Source organism: Pholcus phalangioides, unplaced genomic scaffold (assembly GCF_987345545.1).
Source record: "Pholcus phalangioides strain wild (caught in Gottingen) unplaced genomic scaffold, Ppha-v1.0 ptg000021l_1, whole genome shotgun sequence".
Lineage (NCBI taxonomy): Eukaryota > Metazoa > Arthropoda > Arachnida > Araneae > Pholcidae > Pholcus > Pholcus phalangioides.
In genome coordinates, this window is record NW_028301614.1 from 10,555,640 (window position 1) to 10,579,860 (window position 24,221).

Sequence of the window (24,221 nt, forward strand, 5' to 3'; positions counted from 1 at the left end):
CTTGTTTAAAACCAACGTTTAAACCAGTGTTTCCCAAAGTGGGCAATATCGCCCCTCGGTGGGCAATGGAATGGTCCAAGGGGGCGATAGAACCTACTGATTTAACATTGGATCCTATGGGTTTACTTGAGTTGGTGGGGGGGGGGGGCGATGAGAGGAAAAAATTTCTGATGAAGGGGGCAATGGTTTAAACCAAACAACCCTGTTACCACTACCTACTTAATCGTCATACACATTCCTCTTCAGAATTTCTAAATCGGTACATGCCCAAATATGTATTCTGAGTATATGTGTAGCCCCTAATGCTGGGCTGGACAAAACCCAGGTCGCAGCCTAATTTTTTTTTGTTGTTTGATAGCTGAATTTGAAGTCTCGTGATCACAAAATTTTCTGAAATAATGTCAGCCTATCTGCTAGCATGGAAAGGGATCCTGTAGAAGTCACAGAATACAATATTAGGATCAATTTTGTTGTGGAAAAAAATTTTGCTTGCACAAATATTTTCCCTCTTTGTTAATCCCTAAAATATTTGTCATAGTTGTGTTCTTATTGGTGCTGCCATCTGGCTTCCATATTTTGAAGTGGAGATGGTAACTGCACTTGAATTTTCATGTAATGTAAGGTCTGCCTGCTCTCTGCTGAGACTTTTTCGAATGTTATACATGTTACTGCAGTATTGTTTTCTAAGAAACAAAGCACTGCATCTATTAGATGTCAATCTTCTCTTTTGATTTTATTACTGGCATATTTGAAGTCTTTTTGTGAAAATAGGTGTTGAAAAACATCCTGCTCAAGTTTAGTGATGTGACAAAGTGCCGCATTGATAATATAAGGGTTGCATGATTCTGAGTAAAATTTTCTGGTCTGTGACCCACTGGTTGGAGAACATAGCTCTAATAAACAGACTGTCTGTGGACTTTAGAACTTTGGTTTTGATTTTGCAAAACAAAGGATAGATACATTCCTTACATTTCAGCTACTGAAGAGTTATAAAAGGGAATCTCTTGATTTATGTAATGACTAGCTATAATACCCGGCGCTGCCCGGGTTTTCTTTAATGAGGCTTTTTGGTATCACGTGATATCTCCCTCTTTCTTTGAGAGACATGCAAATAATGTCTAAGTTAACCAATATGACAACTTCCTGAGCGACTCATGAAATAAACAAATGTAAAGAAACGTAGAAATGAATATATATTTTTTTCATTTTTTAAGCGGCACTAAGTATTTCAATTCCCCCCCCCCCCTGAACTTCAAGTTATCCATCTGCCTATTTTAGCTTCCAAAAGTGCTTAATTAAAGCTGTGGAATTTTTTCGATGTACTTTTTACAGGCCTATAATTAATTTTAAAATATCAACCCACATGAATTTATGCAGTTGAGTATTAAAAGACAATACGGAGGCATTAATTTTCATGCTTGAGAAGATATAAATAAAAAGTTGAAATCAATTATTGCATGGATATCCAACTGAAAAGTAGGTCTGGCTAATTACTTCATATTTAATCTCCTGGGCTTCGTATGTCTCTAAGCGAACTCAATATTTCAAAAATCGAGAATTCAATACAGTTTTTAAAATTATTGATGTGACAGAAAACCCCACCGAATTTCCACATTTCTACATTAAAATTGATAATTGATTTCTACGGGGATCATCCTTTGCCTGACCCTCAGAGTAATGCTGATGATGATTCTGACGTGTATTCAAAAAGCCTCATTACTTGGAGGATTGAAAAAGTGCAAACCATTATAAAGGAATAAACTATTATAAATATATACTGGCAGCGTTAAAGAAGTGACAAACCATTGTAAAGGCATATACATGTCTGAAACGCATTGTTGGGAATCACGGTAACCAAAGTAAACGTTCCGAAAGTGATTGTTGAGGCCCCAAAATCATTGTTGCTCTATGGTTTTTTGCCCATTTGGGGCATTTGCCCTCCTCTGACAAAATTTTAAAGTAGCCTATCGTTCAAGTCTGGTCCCATTTGGTATAAATGCAAAATTTGGTGACGATCAATCTAAAATTGTAGATTTATATAGAGAACATACACACACAGACAGAAAATCAATTTTATATATATATAGATCAGACAAGTAACTAATATGCCTCTACTTACAATTTGTCTGTTATGGATATAGGAGAAACTTCGATTGTTCAATGATTGGGATGAGCCTATGTTAGGTAATTAAAATCTCAATACAGTGAAATATGCATCAATTTAAAAGGATCAGTATCAGCTGTACTAAATTATAATTGAATATGCATTCAACAAACATATAGGCAATTTAATGATCAACCCTAAATGATTCAGAGGAAAGAGCATGGACATAGTCTCAATTCCAAATTCCTTGAATAGTGTAGTAGTATAGACTTGTAGAATCAAAGTGAATGAAATTTTGTTAACTGTTATCAAAATACTAAATGATTAGAATCCCTCTGGTGGTCATCTTCAAAGTTCAAAGAAAAATACATGTACAAAAATTCATGTTCTTAGCTGGTCCGATGGGATTTCCTGCTTGTTTGGAAAAAATTTCACTCTATTCATGTAGCTGCTACATAATTTCAGATGTGTAATAAATAAAATACAGTCTACATACTCGTTTCTGTTTTAGCATTAGCTAATCAAAGAATTATTTCTCTCATTTATATGCTTTTTGTTGGTCTTGAAACTATTCATACTTAAGAACTTTCTTTACTGTTCTGCAAATTACCTCTATTTATTTATTTTTGTTATTTTTTTTTTTACCAGTCCTTGAATAATTTTTCCTAATTGCACTATTCTGTGGAATTGTTCAACTACATTCTTGAATATGTTTACATTGGATGAACAGAGGTGTCAGGGAGATATGATAGAAGTGTTCAAAATTTTCAACGCGATGGATAGGATGGCCCATGAATTATTAGTACACCGTCAATTGACTGCTTTTACAAGGGGACACCAGTATCAATTGGCAGCCACTTTAGTGGTCGAATGGTCATAATGACAGACTTGCATCACAAGGATCCGAGTTCAAACCCCACTGTCGCCACAGTGGTAGTGGGCTAAAGTTGGTTTTCTGCAGTTCCCAACTTTGAGGCGCGAATGTGAGCTGATCTCACCGATAAAACGTCACCACAGAGAGCAACAGGCGTACAACATTACAATTATTCATTCATAACACTTCACTCATTAAGAGTTGAGAAAAAAACTCATAGTTTACAAAAATGATTGCAGATGGCAGCACTACACATAACAAGCATTACACAAAAACAAACTTCACGGAAGGTTCACTATACATGCTATCAAATTCCAACATGTACCAATTCGTTAGAAGTTCCGCAGAGGAATATGGACGAGGTGCATGTCTGGTTTATTAGTAGTAGTATCAATTGGCAAGGAACAATTCTAGGTTATGGTGTCGCAGAGAATTTTTCCTTCAATAGGGTTGTCAATAAATGGAATAGCTTACCCCGGAAGTAGTAAATTCTAACACAATTGACACATTTAAAAAGAAATACGATGAACATGTTAGGATAAATCGAGAAGCTACCCATACTTAGAATAAGACAACCATAAGTATTTTTTATAGGCATTGTGTAATATTTCATCATGTATATATATTGTTTGCAATTGCATTTTTAATTGGGTTGCTGTATTTTTGAAATATATGATATCCATCTTTGTTATGAGCATCTTTTTCTCAGCCACCTCGTTGGGCATTTTGCCTGTTGTGGGGTTGTATTTGTATGCCCCTTCACTAGTCCGCAAGTGTATGAATGTTGAAGTACACTGTGCTATACTACCCACTTGACCCATTCTTAGATGATTTGCCAACTTTTTGGCAATTTTGGGAGGTTACTAGTTTGTTTTTTAATGGAAACTTAAATTTATAACTATGTGTGTATTATAGTTAGTTTTCAATAAAAATTTGATTCATCTAAACCCCTGAGCTTAAAGGGGGTTTTGTTAATGAACTCCGACAAGTTAGTAGCTCTTGAAAAAAAAACCACTTAAAATGCATTTTAATGTCATTTTCCTGTCTCTACAATCAGAAGTTATCACAACTATTTGAATTGGTCATAATATTGTACACCTATTGTGCACTACAGGAGCAGCAGGCAATTCTTTTCCTTGAGACCTTGTGGCTTGCAGCATTTCCAAGTGTGATCCATGTTTTCTTTCCATCTGCCACTGAGGTAATGTGCTGTTCCAGTTTTCTGGTGGTCCATCACGATATTGCCACACATCATTCGCTCTTGCTGCATCGTGTCGAAGCTTCTTTCTTTCTAATTCACTTTCTATCACTCTTTCCTAAATGAGAAACTAGAGATGTAAAATTCTCGAGAATAATCTTTTGAAGGAGAATATTCGAGAATACTCTCTGGTAGAACTAGTATTATAAATAACTTGAGAATATTCTTATAAGTTCTTAATGAGAATATTCTTATAAGTTCTTAATGAGAATATTGTCCTGTTATGTATAATATATATACATGAGTTACATATAATATCCTTGAGAATAATCTCTGTGGAAGGACTACTTTCATAAATTACTGGGGAATATTCTTATATAAAATAATAAGAATTATTCTGAAGTTATTAATAATAGTCCTTCCAGAGAATATTCTTCAGTTACCGAAATCTTTCTAGAGAGTATTCTCAAGAATATACAATGTATGTAATAACATGTATTATAATAAATAGGCTAATCTCGATAAATAACTTGAGAATAATTATTATTTTCGATAAGAATATTCTCTAGTAATTTATAATAGTAGTCCTTTGAGAGAATATTCTCAGTTCCCGTCTCTCTTCCCGTCAAGATGATGGGAATATTGAAGTTTGTAGACCACAATATTAAAGTTTGAAAGCAAGAAAATTAAACCAACAGGGCTGAATTGCACAACTTTTAAAGAAATGTGTGTGATACAGAATTTAAGTATATGTGCATTGAAGAAAACAACAGTTCTGTATGTTAGAATGAAGGTGAATATATAAGAATAGCTTCCTTTATCAATCAACTTTGGTTTAATTTCTTTTGTTTTGAACTTATTTCTGAAAATGTATCTAATTTAAAATAATTTTTAAATGTTAAGGTTTCAATATAAAGGTTTCCAAAAAATCTTTATAACCAAACTTTTAAAACCTCTCATCCTGACCTGGAGAATATTCTCGAACTAAAAGTTGTCATTGGGGGTGATTACACCAAAAATTGTTTTGTTGTAAATGTTTCAGGCAATGAAAACTGATTTATATTTCACAATATAAGCAAAATTAGTAAAAAAAATTTAAATTATTTAAAAGAAACATTAATATTCTTGATTGTTCTCTAGTTTTTACATCCAGGAGAATATTCTCGCTCTCCAAAGAATATTCTCACCTCACATCTTTATGAGAAACAAACCCTTTTAAACTAATCCGCATTAATCAATGAACACAAGTGAACTTCAACTCAATTTCAATCTATAAATCATTATGATTCACAGATTACATAATCACCATATCGAATAACTAAAAAATTATTTTATCCAATTATTGTTTGTGAGGCAGCTGGAAAGACTGCCTTTCACAGGCTAAAAAAAGTTGGATTACTACCCAAAACTAATTTCACTTGGCAATTGCAGGGATCGTTGCATGTTTTTGTGACGAAAGCCACCATATGCATCTAGTTGTGGCCCTGGCCACAACTAGATGCTTGGTCACCCGGGGCAAGAGCACATTTTGTCCCCCCCCCCCTTGTAATATTGAAGAAGAGGTTTCAGAATGAAATTTGCGCCCCCTTGGGTCTAGCGCCCTGGGCACGAAACCCGCCTGCTCTCTCCCCCCCCCCCCCACTCCCAGTTGCGGCCCTGACCATATGGTATCCTCAATAGTTAAACACAAATATGAATTTTTCAAAAATTAATAACAGAGATAAAAAATGTTAAGATTGATATGAACATAAACGTACAAGATCTTCAAGATTTTTTGTCTTCCTAAATTTTTTACAATTTTCATAATCCAGCTTCCACTGAGTACAGTCTTGAGTTTCACCATTAATGAAATACTGATGAAATCTGGCTCTTATACCTAGAAATATAATTTTTATAAGCATAGTAAACTATAGCATTCAATACAATTGAATAATCAACGTTAGATATACCCAAAATTTTCACAATTCCATTTTTTTTGGAATTTTGGGTATATCTAACGTCGATTATTCAATTGTATTATCAAACCCAAAAGGTTATTCATTTCTATAGCATTAATTTTTTTTAATTTTAATAACTATAAAACCCCTTGAAACATGAATGACATATCTGAGTACTACACATTATTTGGAAACTTTTTCTTATAGAAAAATACCTTTAGGATACAAAATTCACAAACTGAGAAAGGAGATAGGAAGTGGCTACAGGCTCCAGGATGTGGGAGGGGACAGATAACAGTTGATGTGCACAATGAAGGGGGACATCTACCTTCACCCACCCAACTATGCCAATATAATTTTTCTAATGAATGATGGAGGGTGGGGAAGGGTGCCCCCTTCCCCGTGAACCTACTGATTGTAGATGCAAGCTGTGAAGCTGTGAAATATTCCGTAATAAGGAGTTATTGATCAATATTTGAAGGGGAGTATTTTGAAGGAGGCTTACAAGAATCTGAATTGTATTTCACTAGGGCTTTCTTTCAAACTGAACACAACTCCAGTCTATCGCCATGGGCAATTTACTACCGAATGAGTTGCGCTGGAAGCGTGAATATATGTACCTAACAGTCCGAGTGCATCTATAGTGAGGAGTCTGATTTTTCAGTGCTGCCATCAGAAGTGAATGAAGTGTAATGATTGAATATTTGCGCTGTTTGAAGGCCTTTCGCTCTATGTGGTGAGACTTTTTAACGGGGAGATCGGCTTGTAGTTCATAAGGGCTGCAGCTTGATAAAAAGGTAAAGAACGACTGTAATAAACTCCTACATCGAAATCCCAGGCCAAACTTTTTACGGACCTAATGCAGCGAATTTATAGTGCGGGAAAAAAAAAGAGAAACATCTCGAGCCCTGCCAGCCCTACACTTGAGGGAGACGGGGACATGGTTATAAATCATGTGTCAAGCAATTCAAGTCAAAGTGTTATTAATCAAAATCTCTCACTCTTGCAGTCTTTATACTCGTCTTGGTACCACTGGCAAGGTCTTACCTACGACAAAAGAGGTAATGGGGAGAAATGCTCAATTTATATAAATACAAAGAAATAAATCAACGACGAGTCTAAATAATGATAAAATATGAGAAATAAGCACTCATGATTACGAGGTATGATTGTTCCGGTGCATCTTCGATTTCATGAATAGACGCTTCGAATGTTTCCTTCGATTCAAATTTGCCCGGTTTCATTATTCACTATGTAAACAAATCACGGGAATCGGTGATGATGTAAACATGCTTATTATACGCAAACATGGCGTTGAAAATCATTGGTTTTAGCGCCATGTAATAAAGGTCAAAAGACGAATCTGATCATGGAGATATTTTTCCGAAATTATGAAGAGTAAAAGTTTCTTTATGTGGTTTTCGTGATGAATTCCCATCTGTTTTCTTATTTTAGAAAAATTTTCGAACTTTCATTTTAAATGTAAATATGAACATCATCATCATCATCATCATTACAATTCCCATTTGGGCTGGGACGATCGATCATATGATCATTTGCTTTGTTTTGTGAAATTCATATAGACATATTTTCCATATTGTTCTGTGGTTAAATTAGTAGATAATTGAAAGAGATGAAGGAAATTCTGTTTAACGTAGATAATGGATATCTCGAAGGTCTTGTTAGGGGATTCAAGTGCGGGATATTAAAGACTACGGACTACCACAACCTTGTCCAGTGCGAAACTCTTGAAGGTAGCAATGAATAATTCTATTTATATATCCAGGGCCCCCCCCCCCACATCTTTCAGGTCAGAATGAATTTTTCATGGGGGGCCCCCCGTTTTGTGAATTTAAATAATAATCCTCTGTCTTTTAACACAGCAGCTTTCCTTTATATCGAAAGGGGGATGATTTATACCCTATAAATTGATGAGGGCTTGATTCAAGTTGTAATGATGACTATTAATGCATGCATCAGCTTTTATTTTATTGTGTGACTTCAGCGATATTGTGTGACCATGTATTGTATTTAGAAACATGAACTGCATAAAAATTTTCCACATCAAATTGTGTCACTATCACAATGAAATCCAAATATAACAATACTGTACGAAGATGTCACTCTCCACTATTACTATAAAGGTTTTACCAGCTGCCTGATGCGAAGATAAATCCAGGAAAGAAAATTCAGCTGGTCTTGCAGGGAATCGAACCCATATCCTCTAGTGGTTTAGGTTGCTCACCCAGCAAGTGAGAGAACATTTCTTTGATTCCCCACAAGGCCAGTTGAATTTTCTTTCGTAGATTTATCTTCGCATCAACGAGCTGTCAAAATCCTCATAGTAATTGTGGAGAGTGACATTGTCTTCGGATAAGTCGCCTGAGTTAAGTCTGGCTCTCCATGTGCTGCTCTGTTTTGCAAGCACGAGCTCTAAAGAAAGAGGATTCATCAGCTTTGTAGGGTAGGACACTCCATATGCGTACACAGAATTTTCTCATGGTTGGGGGGGGGGGGTGTTTAAGTTTTTTCCTGCAAAATAACACTATAGTCTCGGCTTGAGGGAGCGATTAGAACCCCAACCCCCTTTTGTGTATGCCAATGGGACACTCGCCCTGCAAGTGAGAGGATGTGGGTTCGATTCCCTGCTAGGCCAGATGAATTTTCTTTCCTAGATTTATTTTCACATCCAGCTGTTGAAACCTTTGTGATGATACTGTGTTGGCCAAAAAATATATATCTTTGTAGAGGTGGCAGTTTAACATGAGACTAAGAAATTCCAAATGAGATTCGAAAAAATGTCTTGAGGGATTTATTGGTATATTGAGTATCGCTATAGTGAAGTTTCACTGTCAAATGTTTGTTGATGTGTTTATAAACAACTTCAAACTCCTAATCATATTTGAAACGACAATATTGAAAAAAAAAAAAACCATTGAACAATAGATCAAAAAAAATTTAACAACCTAGACCAGATACGGAATTGAAAATAATAAAAATCAAGACTCTCTTTTAAATAATACATCAGTCAGGGCAAGAAAGGCTCTGGGTTCAAAAAAAGCACAATTGCGGGAACTGTAATGGCTAGTGTGTAAAAATTAATGAAAGATGATTGCTTGGTCTGAGAGAAAACAAATCCAAAGCATGATATTCAAGCATGAAAAACAATGTAACCTGATGGAAAATGATATATGCAGAGTGTCCTATTAGTGATAATATGGCCTTTATCTTATCAACCGTCCATTGTAGCGGTATGATTCTAATTTAGAAAGTGCTCAAGATGTGTTCAAAAATTACCCTGTGCCAGTTTTGCTAGTGAAAATAGTGTCTAACAAAATAAAAAAATCTAAAATCTTATACTGTCCCCCTTATCCTCTAAGTATCTCCAGAGACGAACAGAAAAATTCCATGTTTCTAAGTGCAATATTTGCCAAGATATTCAAATTTAAAAATCTGAGAAAAGTTATGAGAGAACAGCAAAAACTAAGGGACAATGCTCATTTATGCTGTTCTTTCCCAATTTTTCTCCGATTTTTGAATTCGTATATCTCAGCGAATATTGCTACTGCACTTAGAAACATAGAATTTTTTCTATTGACCTGAAGAGATACAGGGCAACAACTTTCTAATGAAAGTTAGAGGACTGGGGCCATATAAAAATTTAGATTTGTCATTTTGTTCAACACTGTATTCTCACTCTTAAAAGTGGTACAGGGTAATTTTTGAATGTTTTTTGAGCATTTTTTAGACTAAAACTATACGATGGACAGTTGATGAGATGAAGGCTGCATCAGCACTTACAGGACACCCAGTCTGATATAACGAGATGAACAAAAAAAAAAAAGTAAGCTCCAAAATGCTAACCGACTTACAATTGATTCAAACGATACATTTTATACAAAAGCCAGTTATTACTTACAAATCTCTAGGGGGGTGACTTCACCTTCAGATGATGACAAACAGGAAGAAGTGAATCATTAGAATAGCCAACAGCAAAAAAATGCCAGAGGAACATCACTACAACAGGAACAACTGTATAGTTTTTCTTTTCTAACTTGTTGCTGCTGTTATTCCTGGTCGGCCATTTTGTTCCTCTGGCATTTTGTCACGTGAATGTTTGTCCATGTGTTCCTGACCATAGCGGGATTCTATAAATACTGCCAATTCATGTTCAACCAAATTATGGAATATGTCTTAATATTTGTGGCACATTATAAGAAGTTGGTACTGCTGCATCAGAAGTGCACTGCACGGAGCTGATTCATATGTGTTCATGAAAAGTTATTTGTTAATGGCACTGAAAGTTGAAAATCAATACTCATTTTCAGTCAGTCCATTCATTCAAAGTGTTTGGATGTTAAAATGCAGTCAAACCTATGTATGCCTATACATACGTTTTTTTAATAATGTCACTCTCATCATGTCTCATTTCCCATTTTTCTCTTCATACAATCTCAAATCTTTTGATTAGTACTCTATTTTTAAAGTTCTGTGAGTTATAGATTATCTTGAGGTGTCTAAGACGAGGTTGTCTCAGCCACCTCATTGGGCATTTTTCCTGTTGTGGCGTTGTATTTGTATGTTACAAATAGATTTGACCAAAAAAGAATCTCATGAGTAGGGCTCAGATTTTTATGCCCTAAAGAAACGTCATTGCTGATAAGTTAAAAAAACCTGAATTTATCTATCGGCAATGGCATTTTATCTTTAGGAGCATAAAATTCTGAGCTCTACTCATGAGTCACAATTCCAACAAGATTGAAATCTGTCTGGCTCAAACTTTTAATTATTTAGAACTAAAAATCTCCCATTTATTTCAGACTTGAAGGTTCATCTGCAGAGCACTGATTATGGAAATTTTCTGGCCAATGAACCAAGTCCTTTGTCTGTGAGCACCATCGAGGATAAGATGAGAGAAAGACTTGTTATAGAATTCAACCATTTGAGAAATCAAGCTGTACCCCCTCTATCTACATTCATGGATTACATCACGTAAGGTTTTCTTTCGATAAAGGTCATTTATTTTTTTAACCCTTACAACGTCAATGACGAGATATCTCTTTTAACTTAGTTCACTTTATTTCCACAATCCTGATATATATTACCCAAAATATTTTGGGTTCCTAAAACCCTCTCATTTCTGCAATCCGGAGCCCAACTACTGTGTCGAACTTGTTTCCACAGTTTCCTACCACCCCAACCTGTCAATCAACTGCCAGTAGGCAGATTCAGCTTTTATTCAAAGTCTGATAACAGGAGAGAGAGAAAATGCTTTTCCTTTCCCCGTCAGTAGTATATGATTATGTGTAAAGCATAAATAATAGAAAATGATTTTTTTCTCTTATTTTTTTAAATATTTTTTTTAATTATTTTGAGTATTGGGGGGGGGGCATTTATCAGCTCACATGATCAGGAAAACATATTCGTCTTGAAAATAGATGGAACTTTCTAGAAGGTTAGTGATTAACACTGCTACAGTTATAATACGGATCAGGAAAATTTTAAAAATCACTTAAAGGGTTTAAAAATGGTTTAAATTGTGTGAATGAAAAAAATAGTGATCTTTTTCTCTTATATACTCTGGTGCTTTTATATTTCTTTTACTTATAAGATGATTTTCTGCACTCCCAGTCAAAGATATAACATAATAATAATGCTATTCACTTATATCCTTCTCTCACTTATACAGTATATCTTTTCTTTTTATTCCCGTGCACCAGTGTATAAGTGAGAGATCACTGTAATGTATTTTACTATTTTTTATGAAAAGTCTATGTGGTTAATAGAACCTGTTATATTAAAAAGGAATTAAGCTATTTTATTAAAAAAAAACTTCATTTTTTTTATTACCCTTCTTTGATTTTTTGTGATTTGGGTAAGTCAGTAATTTAGAGCCTATTATAAGTTTAATAAGTCAATGCTATTTTTATTTTCATGCATGTTACTCCATCTTACGTAAATAAGAGGAAGATGTTGAGGATTTTGGGAAAAACAGTTGAGGATTTGACAGATTTAGTACAACATTTTATAGTAAAGGAAATTAAAATAGAAAACGTGAATTTAAAATCGAAAATGAAATGTCATATAAATGAGCTGTAAACCAAGAGCAGAAGAAACAACATAGAGAATGGAATCCAGAAGATGACAAATGAAAATTTTAGCGACATACTCCACAAAGTAGAAAGCATCCTAGTATATCAAGGACATTACAGAAATAGAAAAGCTCACACAGAGTACCTACAAGAAACAGCAACAAACCTAAACCAATTGTTGTGCAATTTCAAAAGAAGACTGAAAACATATGGCTTCAAAAGGCAAAAAGTCATTACAACCTAACAACTGAAAAATAAATCCAATTTTCAAAGACACCAAAATATATATAAATGAACACCTGGCAATGCAAAACAAGATCCTCTTCCATATGGTAAGCCAAATGGAAATCAAGCTGAATTACAAGTTTGCTTTGGGTGAAAAAAACCGGATATTCGTTCGGGGGGGTGAGAACTTAAAAATAATGGAAATAAGTAATCAAGAGCTACTTCACATATTACAGGCAAGCCTACATGGAGATGAACATTGAAAACCTAATTGATAACCGGGAACAACAGCCTCTGGGTGAACTTAAAGAAGTAAAAACTTTTTTAAATATACCTAAAACAACAAACAAGGTACAGACATTCCTGATATCAAACATACAAAACCTGAAAAAGTTTGACTATTTAAGAACTATTTAGGAATTATAATACAGGATGATCTTAAATGGAATCTGCAGTTTAAAAAAATATTTTATAAAAAATTTGAATCTATGTGTCAATCTATATATGTAAAATTGATTTTCTGTGTGTGTGTGTGTGTGTGTGTATGTTTTCTATACAAATCTACAATTTTAGATCGATCGTCGCCAAATTTTGCATATATACCAAATGGGACCCGACTTGAACGATAGGCTACTTTAAAATTTCGCCAGACCAGGGCAAATGCCCTAAACGGGCAAAAAACTGTCCGGCAACAATGGTTTTTGGGCCTCAACAATCACTTTCCGAACGTTTACTTTGGTTACCGTGGTTCCCTAGCAATGCGTTTCAGACGTGTATATGCCTTTACAACGGTTTGTCACTTCTTTAATCCTGTTAGTATATGTATAATAGTTTATGCCTTTATAATGGTTTGTCACATTTTCAATATACTCTCAGTAATGAGGCTTTTTGAATAGACGTCATAATCATCATCAGCATTGCTTTGAGAGTCAGGAAAAGGGTGATCCTCATAGAAATCAGTGTTAAAATTGTCGATTTTACTGTAGAAATGCGGAAATTAGTGGGATTTTCCGCCCCATCAATAATTTTAAAAAGTGTATTGAATTCTCGATTTTTAAAATATTCAGTTCGCTTAGAGATATACGAAGCCCAGGAGATTAAATATGAAGTAATTAGCCAAACCTATACTTTTGAGTTGGATATTCGAGCAATATCATTGATTTCATTTATATCTTCTCAAGTATGAAAATTAATGTCTCCATATTGTCTCTTTTGATATTTATTTGCATAAATTCATGTGGGTTAGGATATTTTAAAATTAGTTATGAGCCCGTGAAAAGTGCATCGAGAAAATTCCACAGCTTTAACTAAGGATTTTTGGAAGCTGGAACAGACAGATGGATAACTTGAAGTTCAGGGAGTGGGGCGGGGGGCGGGATCGAAATACCTAGCGCCCCCTTAAAAAAAAAAAATTTATATTCATTTCTACGTTTCTGTGTAAATCTATATTTGTTTATTTCATGAATCGCGCAGGTCGCCACATTGGTTAACTTGGACACGGTTTGTATGTCCCTCAAGAAAAATAGAGGGAGATATCACGTGATCCAAAAAAGCCTCATTGAAGAAAACCCGGGCAGTGCCGGGTATTATAGCTAGTCTTATATAAACTTACAAAAACACAATTGGTAAAAACTTTCTAAAGGGCATCTTTTATGCATGGACTTATTCAATAATTACATATGGAATTTGTGCCTGGGGTGGAGCATATGATATAAATATACAAGGTCAACTAGCACTAATAATAAAAGAAATTCTAAAAACAATAGAATGAAATGTCACAAATTAAACATAAAACAAATCTATATATAGAATGACAAAATGAAATAATACAATGAAAACAATAGAGCATCTACTGAATAATGGAATATTTATCAAGTGCCAGGAGTAAATAAAACATTATTTGAAAAGAGTTTGTTACATATTGCCCTTAAAATACTAAATATCTTTCATACGATGAAACCATATGAATAGTAATATGCTCTCAAATTTCAGCATTTACCCATTTTCAAAAGATATTAACTGTGAAGAAATTGTGCAATAAGTACAGATACAAATACAACGCCACAACAGGCAAAATGCCCAACCAGGTGGTTGAGAAAAAGATGCCCATAACAAATATGGATGTCATATATATTTCAAAAGTACAATCACAAACAATATATATATATACATGATAAAATATTATACAATGCCCCATAAAGAATATTATGGTTGTCTTATTCTAAGTATGGATAGCTTCTCGATTTACCCCAACATGTTTATCACATTTATTTTTAAACGTGTCAATTGTATTAGAATTTACTACCTCCTGGGAGTAAACTATTCTATTTATTAACAACCTTATAGAGAAAAATTCCATGCGACACCATAACCTAGAATTGTCCCTTACCAATCGATACTGGTGCTCCCTTGTAAAAACAGTCAATTAACGGTGCACTAATAATTCATGGTCCACCCTAACCATCCCATTGAAAATTTTGAACAATTCAATCATATATCCCGACACCTGCGTTCATCCAATCTAAACATATTCAAAAAAAATGAATTCCTTGTATCTCCGCCCATGCCCTCAGCAACACTACTATCTGTGTGATTGGTCCCAACAATTCATTAGCACATTCCCTGAGGACCATGGGGTAGATATCATCTGGTGCTTTGCTTGCACATACATTTCTTAGAAGATTTAGGACCTCCACTTGAATATAGTTGAGGGTTTTATTACCCCATGCAACACCATTATCTCCATTAAAAACCGATGCAAAAAAGTCATTGAAAGCAATACACATGCCTACATTGCTCTCTAACCTATACTCTCCTATAGAGAGAGAGAGCCAACTCTCCCTTTAGATCCATTATTGACGTATCGAAAAAATTATTTTGGGTCAGAGCCAATGTTATCTGCCAACCTAAATTCAACTTCTTTTTTACTATCCCTTATCGCTTTTTTCAACACTCAATTACATGATTGATAACAATAACAAAAGCTGATGTAATTTTTTGACAGTATTGATGAATATAGTTTTGATTAGTATCAAAAAAGTTTTTTATTCTTTCTAAATTGATTTTTTTATTTATTATATATTGCAAGGAATTAGCTTTTTGGAATTTGACCATTTTGTGTATACATTCTGAAGTTCATCTTTCAATCACTTCACAGTGAAAATATAAATGTGTTATTAGTTTGTTCTTTTTCTTTTCTTTTTTTTTTTTGTATGTTCTTGCACGAATGTATTTCAAACTTTATATATTGTTAAAAAAAGGGGGGGGGCAAAAAAGGAAAATGGGTATGTAATACCGATTGCACTAATAAGACAATGTAAATGTACACATAACTTGCTATTAACTTATTCATTGTGCTACTTTATATTAAAATAAAAAAAGGTAAAAGATTATTTTAATAATAGCATAAGTTAAAAAATTCCTTGAAAAATGAATGATGCTTTGCCATGTGCCAACAAACAATGGATTATTTTTTGTAGACCTACTGAAAGGGTTCCCTAGTCCCTTGGGGTCACAGAGTGAATTTTCCTAATCTATGTGTTTATATTTGTTTTCTGTTTTTGTCTTTTGTATCAGTTTGTAATTGTGTTTTTATGGGGGGAAAAGTGAAGTCAAATTCTCTTACAGTTACAGCTACATGATTGACAACATAATTTTATTGATCACCGGAACTCTTCATCAGAGATCTATTGGCGAGCTAATTCCGAAATGCCACCCTTTGGGCAGTTTTGATCAGATGGAAGCTATACATATCGCCACGACTCCAGCAGAATTGTATGATGCAGCACTAGTAGATACACCTTTAGGTATAACTTTGGTGTTTTTTTTTTAGTTATATCACCATAAATCACTCAGTCATACTAACTGTCTAGGACTAATCATCAATGTATTTTTTTTACCTTCTACAAGATTCTTCAAATAAGTAGTCTATGGAAGATTTATTGTTTTTACTGACTAAAGGTTTTATGCTTAAGTTATGTAGGCCTATGTATATTTTTCTTGAGCATAAGCATGCTTCTCTGTGTTTCACTTTTAAATCATTCAATATGAAGGACTAACATTTAAAAGGAAAACTTTCAAATAGACCAATTATTATTTCTTCCGGTGTATTTTCAAATTTGATTAAACATGAATGGTCCTTTTTAAATCTTAAGTTTGTTATAGGACATCCTGCCACTGTGTTGTCATGCAGGCATCATGCTGGACTCTCATCATAAGGATTCAGTGTGGAGCCTAGTTGGCGATACAAACAATGGTCGTTGGCTGAAGTTGGTTTTTTTCGGTTTTCTAATTTCTAAGTGCAAATATGCAAGCCGATCTCCCACTCAAAAAGTCTCTCTGCCGAGAGCAGGCAGACCTTCAACATGATACTTACATAACATGAAAATTCAAACATTTACCATCTCCACTTAAAAATATGCGAGACAGATGGCAGCATCAGCAGAACACTAAACAAGCACAACGTAGGCAACATAAAAATATATTGGGCACACATTCCATCATGTACTGATTCATTAAAAATTTCACAAAGGAATGTGTACGAGGTGCATGTATGGTTAAGTAGTCATAATAAGACATCCTATGTGTAAATAATTTTTTAATTTTGTTATATATTATGAATTAATTTTAAAAAAATTATGAGAGAATAATAGAAGATTCTGTGCTTCCCTAGCTCCTTTCTTTGTGGACTGCATCTGTGAAACTGATTTAGATGAGATGAACATTGAAATTATTAGGAATACTCTGTACAAAGTATGATTTTTTTTTTTTTCTTACAATTTTCTGCTTTTGTTTTTCTTTGTTAGTTAAAAACAAATCATAAAAAACAAGGTTTGCTTCATTCTTCCTTTCAATAGTACTATACTTGCATTGTATGTTATGATATTTTGCATTTCAGGTTTTTTAGCCTATTTACTTTCTCTAAATTATTTAAAAAAAGCAAATGAAACCAGGCTTTTTTAATACTTTGAACATTTTTATACAGAATTAGCAGGATAACTTTACTCATTTTCTTTTTTTAAAAAGTATAAGAAAGATAATAACAGGAAAGTTGTTGCTTTCTTATCAGTATATTGGTACTTTTTAAAATCTGAAACATCTAGTTTTAAAAACATTTACTTTTTGATGATATTTTTCTTAGTTGTTTAACCTTCTCAGCGGCATTTATAAGATATCTCAACTTGATGCTTTGTGTTTTGGCAAATACCAGATATCTTGCCTCTTTAGAACCCTCTTATTTTGGCAATGACAAGCCCAGATAATTTGTAACTTTGCTTCTTCTAAGGACATGTTATTGCACACATCCCCAACCTGTTAGATCAAGTGCCAGTGGGCGGAGCCAGCTCTTGTGTAAATTTTGATAACAGAAGGAGAAGGGAAATAGGTGCAAAATATACATTTTTTTTTCTTTGTCTTTGGGTATTATAGGAATGCATGTACAGCATAAATAATGGAAAAATATACAGTTTATTATTTAGTTACCATTTATTGTTCTTGAAGTTAGGGTGGGTTGGGAAGCACTTTCACAAAGCACAAAATCGGAAAAAGTCTACTTCAAAAGAGATGTGGCATTCTATAGAGGGTTTGTTTATTTTCACTGTGCCAGTTCTTATGCAGATGAATGAAATTTATGAAACTGTGGGGAGGGTTAAAATGATTAAATATGAGCCTTTCAAGGACACTGAAGCAAGTTTTTTGAACTGATTAAACTGCTGTTTTTAATAATCCCCAGTTTCTTACATTTATCTTTACAATCATTATTGACTATCAAGTAAAATCTTGACAATAATATCACAACTGGTTGAACTTACTTTGAACCTCTTCTTTTTTCTTGGATTGTTCTTTGAAACCCTATTGTAAATATGATTACACGTATTGCTTTCAACCGACTTAACTTTCTTTTATACATCAGTGATTATTTTTATGATTTCTAGGCATATCTTGAGGCATTCTATAATTTTTGCAAGGAACTCGGTGGCACCACTGCTGAAGTTATGTGTGAAATTCTCGCTGTATGTAAAAATTCTCTATTTACAATGAACTTTTTTTTTGTGGTTAAAGAGAAGGAAAAAATCAATGTTGAGGAGAAAAGTGTAGGTTTTATGTACTTCGCAAGAACTGTCTGGTTGTACCAACCATCCATATTCAGATCTGGGTTTGACTCCAACCTTGTGTACAGGTTACTATATGTTATACCAAACCATTCAGAATCAGCTCTAAACTGTAATTAAATTATGCCAGAATGTATAAATGGCAATAGTGCAACAAGATAAATGAGCACCATAGAATCAGATTGGCTCTCATTTTTGAGATAAAGTGAAAATTAAAATTCACTGATAATACATAAGCATCACATAAAAATCCCATTGAAACTGTGCTATTCCATAAATACAATAATTCATTGGCAAAGACATTTCAGTGATTTTAGGGCATCGAATCCTTTTTTTTTTAAGTTGTGTAGTTATATAATTTAGACACAAGGTTTGGGAATCCCGTATCTACATACTTGGCATGGCAATTTTTCCGAAGGAATAGGACAGCATTTCTTTTAATGGTCATTAGTATTTGCGATATTAAGTTATAAACTAAAATTGCTTTTGATTCTTATGGGGAATTAATGCAAGGCTTAACCTCTTCCCTGATGTGGATGAGAGCTGCTAATCTAGTTGGAAGTAATGTATATAAGTCCCCTTCTACTGCAAACTTATGATGCTCAAGGTTAATTTATTAAAAAAATAAATTTTTTCTCCATTCATCTTAGTCATCGTTTCTGGTGAGAAGAGAGTGGAGTAGAACAAGTGAAAATGCATGGGTCTGTCCAGCTGAAATTTAGGTCTGTTTTCCAGACAGGGTTTAATCTAGATAAAAAAATTCCTTTAGCAAAAAGTGAAAACGGCGAAAATAACTAGCAAAATGCTAATGATTGATGGATGGATGTCTATTCATTTCGTACCTCCTGTACACATTTTTGCAAAAGTGGCTACTACTTTCACATTTTGCGAAAAATGTGACCATAGCTTCAACCGTTTCCAGACTTTTCACAGAATTGCGGATCTGAAAAATGCCGAAACTTGGCAAAATAAAAATTCATGAAACCATAGGTACGACATTTAGTTTCTTTTATAAAAAATTAACTAGATTGTTTCAGTTTTTCCACAAAATTACTTACTTTTCAAAAAAATTAAGGATCATTAACATTTCTTATGCAGGCAATTTTCAAATAGTGAAACTTGTATCATTTCCTTTAGGTGTAGTGCTGGCGCAATATATTGCAACCGTGTCAGCAGTCTGGTTCTGCTTTTTCTCTCCTATTTTATATTACCAACTTGAATTAGACAAGAAGTTAGGGACAAAAGATCTAACACCATTTCCCCTCCCCCTTTTATTTTGGAAATATAACAAAGGATTCCACACGTTGCAACTTTCTGCAACTGAAGAATGAGTAATTAATGTAATTTTGTATTCCAGTCAGACAAAGTTACACTGAGATCTCAGTCCCCATTTGCTATGTGTTAAGTATTGTCACAAAAATACGAGACATTCCCATAAAAACAGGACACTACAAAAAAGGCTGGACAGACCCTCTGTAATGGCTCGAAATGAAGGAAGGTTGGCCGACTGCCAGGATAGTTGAAGTTAATGTGAAAAAAAAATACTTTACTCCCATCTCTTCCTGGTATTTCCTGAATAGTCTGCTTAGAAAATTTTCCTTGGACCTAACCCTTATTTGCTCATCGTCCTAATTTATTTTCAAAGAAGGAGTTAAAATTAGAATTTTATTTTTTTTCTTTCCTCCTAGCCAGAATTTAACACTATGGCTCTGATATTTTATAAATTCTTCTTGAATTTTTTATAACATCTTGAAATAATTGATTCCAAATTTCATTAACTGTTAATATGATTGACCTGAATAGTATTTCCGCTTTGCAGTTCGAAGCTGACAGAAGAGCCTTTGTTATAACTGTGAATTCCTTCGGCACTGAACTGACCAAAGATGACAGAACCAAGCTTTATCCTCATTGTGGTAAATTAAATCCAGATGGATTGTCTGCTTTGTCCAAAACCGATGAATATGAGCAAGTGAAAGCTGTTGCTGAGTATTATGCTGTAAGTTTCATATAATTTTCTATTGTGTTTCTTGATGTAGTTCCTCCTAATTTCTTTTTTCTAGTTGCTGGTCTGCGGTAGTGGGGAAAGGTTGTGCATCTCTGCTTGAACTCCTCTGCCGCCTGGCAGTCCAGTGGTTAGGGAGCTAGCTTCTGACTGTGCAGGTCTGGGTTCGAATCCCGGTTTGGGCATGAATATCTACTAACGCACTAACAAATTCCTTGGACAGATCGTAAAGATCTCTTGGGAATACGTGGTGATCACATTATCATTAATTTTAAAAAAAACAATAGAACTTAATTATTGTTTGGCCATAAAAGAGGTGTTTCACTGTACTTGTAATAAATTATAACTATATTGTCTTCAATGTAAGCCCTAAATGTCAAGAGTCATCCAATATAAATACTAAAATATGAAAAATAGTCTTTTATTTGGCTCATTTTAAAATTTAAATATCTCATGCATACTATGATTTAAGGGGGGAACTTGACCTCTATCTGTAACAACAGCTGTGTAACATAAGAATGAAATCTTGAAGTAGTAAATTCAACAAAAATTACATAGTTATGCCACATGTGGTTGAGAAAATAAGATGAATTAGGACGATGAAGATCAATAAAATGTTTGAATATGTTTCATTTTAATTCCTAGGAATACAAAGCTCTGTTCGAAGGTGCTGGAACTGACCCAGGAGAAAAAGCATTGGAAGACAAATTCTTTGAACGTGAGGTATGATATCATACACAATCATATTCAGAATTTAAAGTCATAAAATTATTTCATATTGGTTCCTTTCATATTAACTCTTGTGTTTTGAGTACAATTTATTTTACAATTTTCATTGAAATTTTTTAGTCAAAGTGATTGTTTTGTTAAAAGGTTTATACATAAGATCTTTGAAACTACTACCCCTGGCAAAAATTGCTTGATCATCCACAAAGGCACTGGCAATGTGTGCGTTTATAATTCAGAAAATAAAAATAATTCTCTGGGAATGAAAATTTTTGGTGAAAAAAATCAAATTTATTGCAATTGACTTTAAAATCAGTTCATGAACTGGCAACACAGGGGGGGAAAAAGTGTTCAGTCAGCATTTTCTTAGGAAATAAGTGTTTGATCACTTTAAAATATATATATATTTGTTTGAGATGTATGAGTTAAATGTTTGCGCAGTTGCAAGGTACAAAAAATTAATGCAACAGGGTTTTCATAATTATAATTTCTTTCTGAAGTGCTAAGAGATAGCTGTAAGAAAATGTTTTTCTGATGATCTCAAAAGCTAATAATTTATATGTTGGAAGATGAAGTTCCTCAAAGGGAACAGCTAGAAAATGGATGACTGGAAAAAGATGCCTCAACTAACTGTCAAGTAACAGCTTGAAAACTAGAGATGGCTATGATAAATCCGCATGGAAAATAGGAAAACAGCTTAATGGTAAGTGCATTGATAAAAAAAAAATAAAGCCGTGTCTTCTAACATTGAAGTTATCAGCTTTTCAAGATCATCAGAAAGATATCTAGTGCTTTAGAAAGTTTATAACGATGAAAAACACCTGTCACATCCATTTTTTTTGCACATTTTTTGGTTACCCTAAAACTATGCAAACATTATTTCATTTATGTACTTAGAGCCAATACATAATTTTTAAAAAGTGATTAAACACTTCCCATGAAAATGCTGATCAAAATTTTTCCCCCAGGTGTTGCTAGTAAATTCATTTCAAGGTTTTATATTTTTCATTTATTTTGTAAACTTTTCAACGTAATCTTGTTTCCATCTCAGACTGGTGCTCATTTTGGCATATGCCTATCAACCTGTATGAAAGTTTTCTTGAGAACTCTTTCACACAGAAAATCAATTTTATATACACTCAGTGGCCAAAAAATTAAGAACACCTCACTCAAACTTTGAATTGTCCATGCAGCACGTGTGCTGATGTAATAAACCAGATTTGCTGATAAAAAGCCTTCTCTTGGTCAAAAACACCAATTAGTGTTGCAATTTTCCTGTTCATGGGAAAAACAAGATTTGAGTAACTTGGAATGTAGCATGATTTTTGTCGCCAGAAGGGACAGTTCCAGTATTTCTGAAGCCATTAATCTTGGCTTTTCTGGTGCAACAGTATCTCAAGTCTTCAAAGAATGGCAACTAAGCCAAAAACTTCTAGCGGAAATAGCTTGTGAACGGAAAAGGTGCCAGGCGGACTGACACGCATTGTGTGCAAGCAACAGAACAGCTAAAACACAACAAATTGTAGCACAACAACTAATCCGGATCATCGCAAAGCATATCTGTATGCTCTACAAGACATCTGGAAACGAATTGGTTTTAATAGCTGGCGACCAACAAGAGTCCCTTTGATTTCACTGCAAAACCGAATAAAACAGTTTTTGTGAGTTAAAGAACGCGAAAATCGAACACTAGATGAATAGAAGGTGGTTGCTGGTCTGACAAGTTAAGATTTCTTCATGATATTGATGCCAGGATCCATGTGTAGTGCAAGCAGCATGAACCCAGCATACCACATGACAACTTTTCAAATGGATGGCTGCGGAATCATGGTCTCTAGAGAACCTGGTATAGTCTTGATCCCTTATTTTCATTGGAAATGTCAGCACCTACTTCCACATTGTTGCTGACCATGTGCACTGGTTTATGGCCATAATGTTTCCTGATGATGATGGCTATTTCCAGCAGGACAATGCACCCTCCCACAGGGCTGGAATTATCTCAGATTGCTTTGAAAAATATAATTCAGAGTTTCATTTCCCCCTCAGTCAACCAATTGAGCATTTGTGGGATGAGGTTGAGAGGTCTGTTAAAAACTCTGAAACACCACCTTCTAATCTGAGGGAATTAAGAGCTGCCGTTTTGTTAGCATGGGCTAATGCTCCTCAACGGTTTCAGCAACTTGTAGAGTCCATGTCTAGAAGAATATCTGCTGTCATCTAAACCAGAGGAGGTCCTACACGATATTAGTGGTGAGTAGCAAGGTGTTCCTAAATTTTTCACTCAAACTTTTTTTTAATTAAACATACTATTGCTAGTACATGACCACACTTTTTAGCAGGGGTGGTATCAGCCTGATGAGAATTTTAGACAATGTGATGATTATTCTGTGAATGTTCTACTTTTTTTAAATTCATGATTTTCAAAATCTAAATTATTTTAATTTTGTTAATTTCTAATAGTAACATATTTTATTTTCTTTGGTATTCACATCAGGTTCAACTGAATACCAATGCATTCTTGAATCAATTCCATTTTGGTGTTTTCTACTCTTACATCAAACTGAGAGAGCAAGAAATCAGGAACATAGTATGGATTGCCGAATGTGTGGCTCAACATCACAGAGCCAAAATCGACAATTACATTCCTATCTTCTAAAGGATTTTCGCGAAAGATGTCAGAATTTCAGGAGATAAATAGATGTTCAGTAAATGTGTATTCTTAGCCAAGATGTACTCTAAAGAGTAATGATGAATATATATATATATACGGTTAATATATTGATATTTATTTAGATGAATTATCATTTTTATCCTCATTCCAAAGATCTTGAGTTCTCCTACATCGAATTAAGGTGTCAAGTATTCATTGTAATTCAAGAGAGAGACTTCCGTAGTTAGATTTTGTTGTTTATGCATTAATTTTTGTAAATAAAATTTTATGGGTGTTGAAAAA

The 24,221-nt window shown here is 34.1% G+C and overlaps 2 protein-coding genes across 2 annotated transcripts; one reads left to right on the top strand and one right to left on the bottom strand.

Moving 5' to 3' along the window:
- Positions 1 to 3,987: 3,987 nt before the first annotated feature.
- LOC149070598 (synaptic plasticity regulator PANTS) lies at positions 3,988 to 7,412 on the bottom strand. The gene is made up of 4 exons (XM_089249183.1): positions 7,274 to 7,412; positions 7,115 to 7,160; positions 5,934 to 6,052; positions 3,988 to 4,294 (listed from the first exon to the last, which is right to left on the bottom strand). Exons 1-4 carry the CDS (start codon positions 7,355 to 7,357, stop codon positions 4,061 to 4,063), a joined length of 483 nt encoding a protein of 160 aa, XP_089105309.1. The 5' UTR covers positions 7,358 to 7,412; the 3' UTR covers positions 3,988 to 4,060.
- Positions 7,413 to 7,527: 115 nt separating this feature from the next.
- VhaAC39-1 (V-type proton ATPase subunit VhaAC39-1) lies at positions 7,528 to 24,221 on the top strand. Its single transcript, XM_089249182.1, has 8 exons — positions 7,528 to 7,867; positions 10,934 to 11,105; positions 16,058 to 16,236; positions 17,103 to 17,182; positions 18,364 to 18,441; positions 20,360 to 20,536; positions 21,188 to 21,265; positions 23,763 to 24,221. Exons 1-8 carry the CDS (start codon positions 7,747 to 7,749, stop codon positions 23,922 to 23,924), a joined length of 1,047 nt encoding a protein of 348 aa, XP_089105308.1. The 5' UTR covers positions 7,528 to 7,746; the 3' UTR covers positions 23,925 to 24,221.

Excerpts from the sequence above, each read along its gene's own strand:
- LOC149070598 (XM_089249183.1), bottom strand. The coding sequence starts at position 7,357 with ATGAAACCGGGCAAATTTGAATCGAAGGAAACATTCGAAGCGTCTATT. Across the intron at positions 7,161-7,273 it reads CACCGGAACAATCATACCTC|GTAAGACCTTGCCAGTGGTA; the intron begins GTAATCATGAGT and ends CTTTTGTCGTAG. Across the intron at positions 4,295-5,933 it reads CAAAAAATCTTGAAGATCTT|GAAAGAGTGATAGAAAGTGA; the intron begins GTACGTTTATGT and ends TTTCTCATTTAG.
- VhaAC39-1 (XM_089249182.1), top strand. The coding sequence starts at position 7,747 with ATGAAGGAAATTCTGTTTAACGTAGATAATGGATATCTCGAAGGTCTT. Across the intron at positions 7,868-10,933 it reads CCAGTGCGAAACTCTTGAAG|ACTTGAAGGTTCATCTGCAG; the intron begins GTAGCAATGAAT and ends CATTTATTTCAG. Across the intron at positions 18,442-20,359 it reads TTATGTGTGAAATTCTCGCT|TTCGAAGCTGACAGAAGAGC; the intron begins GTATGTAAAAAT and ends TCCGCTTTGCAG.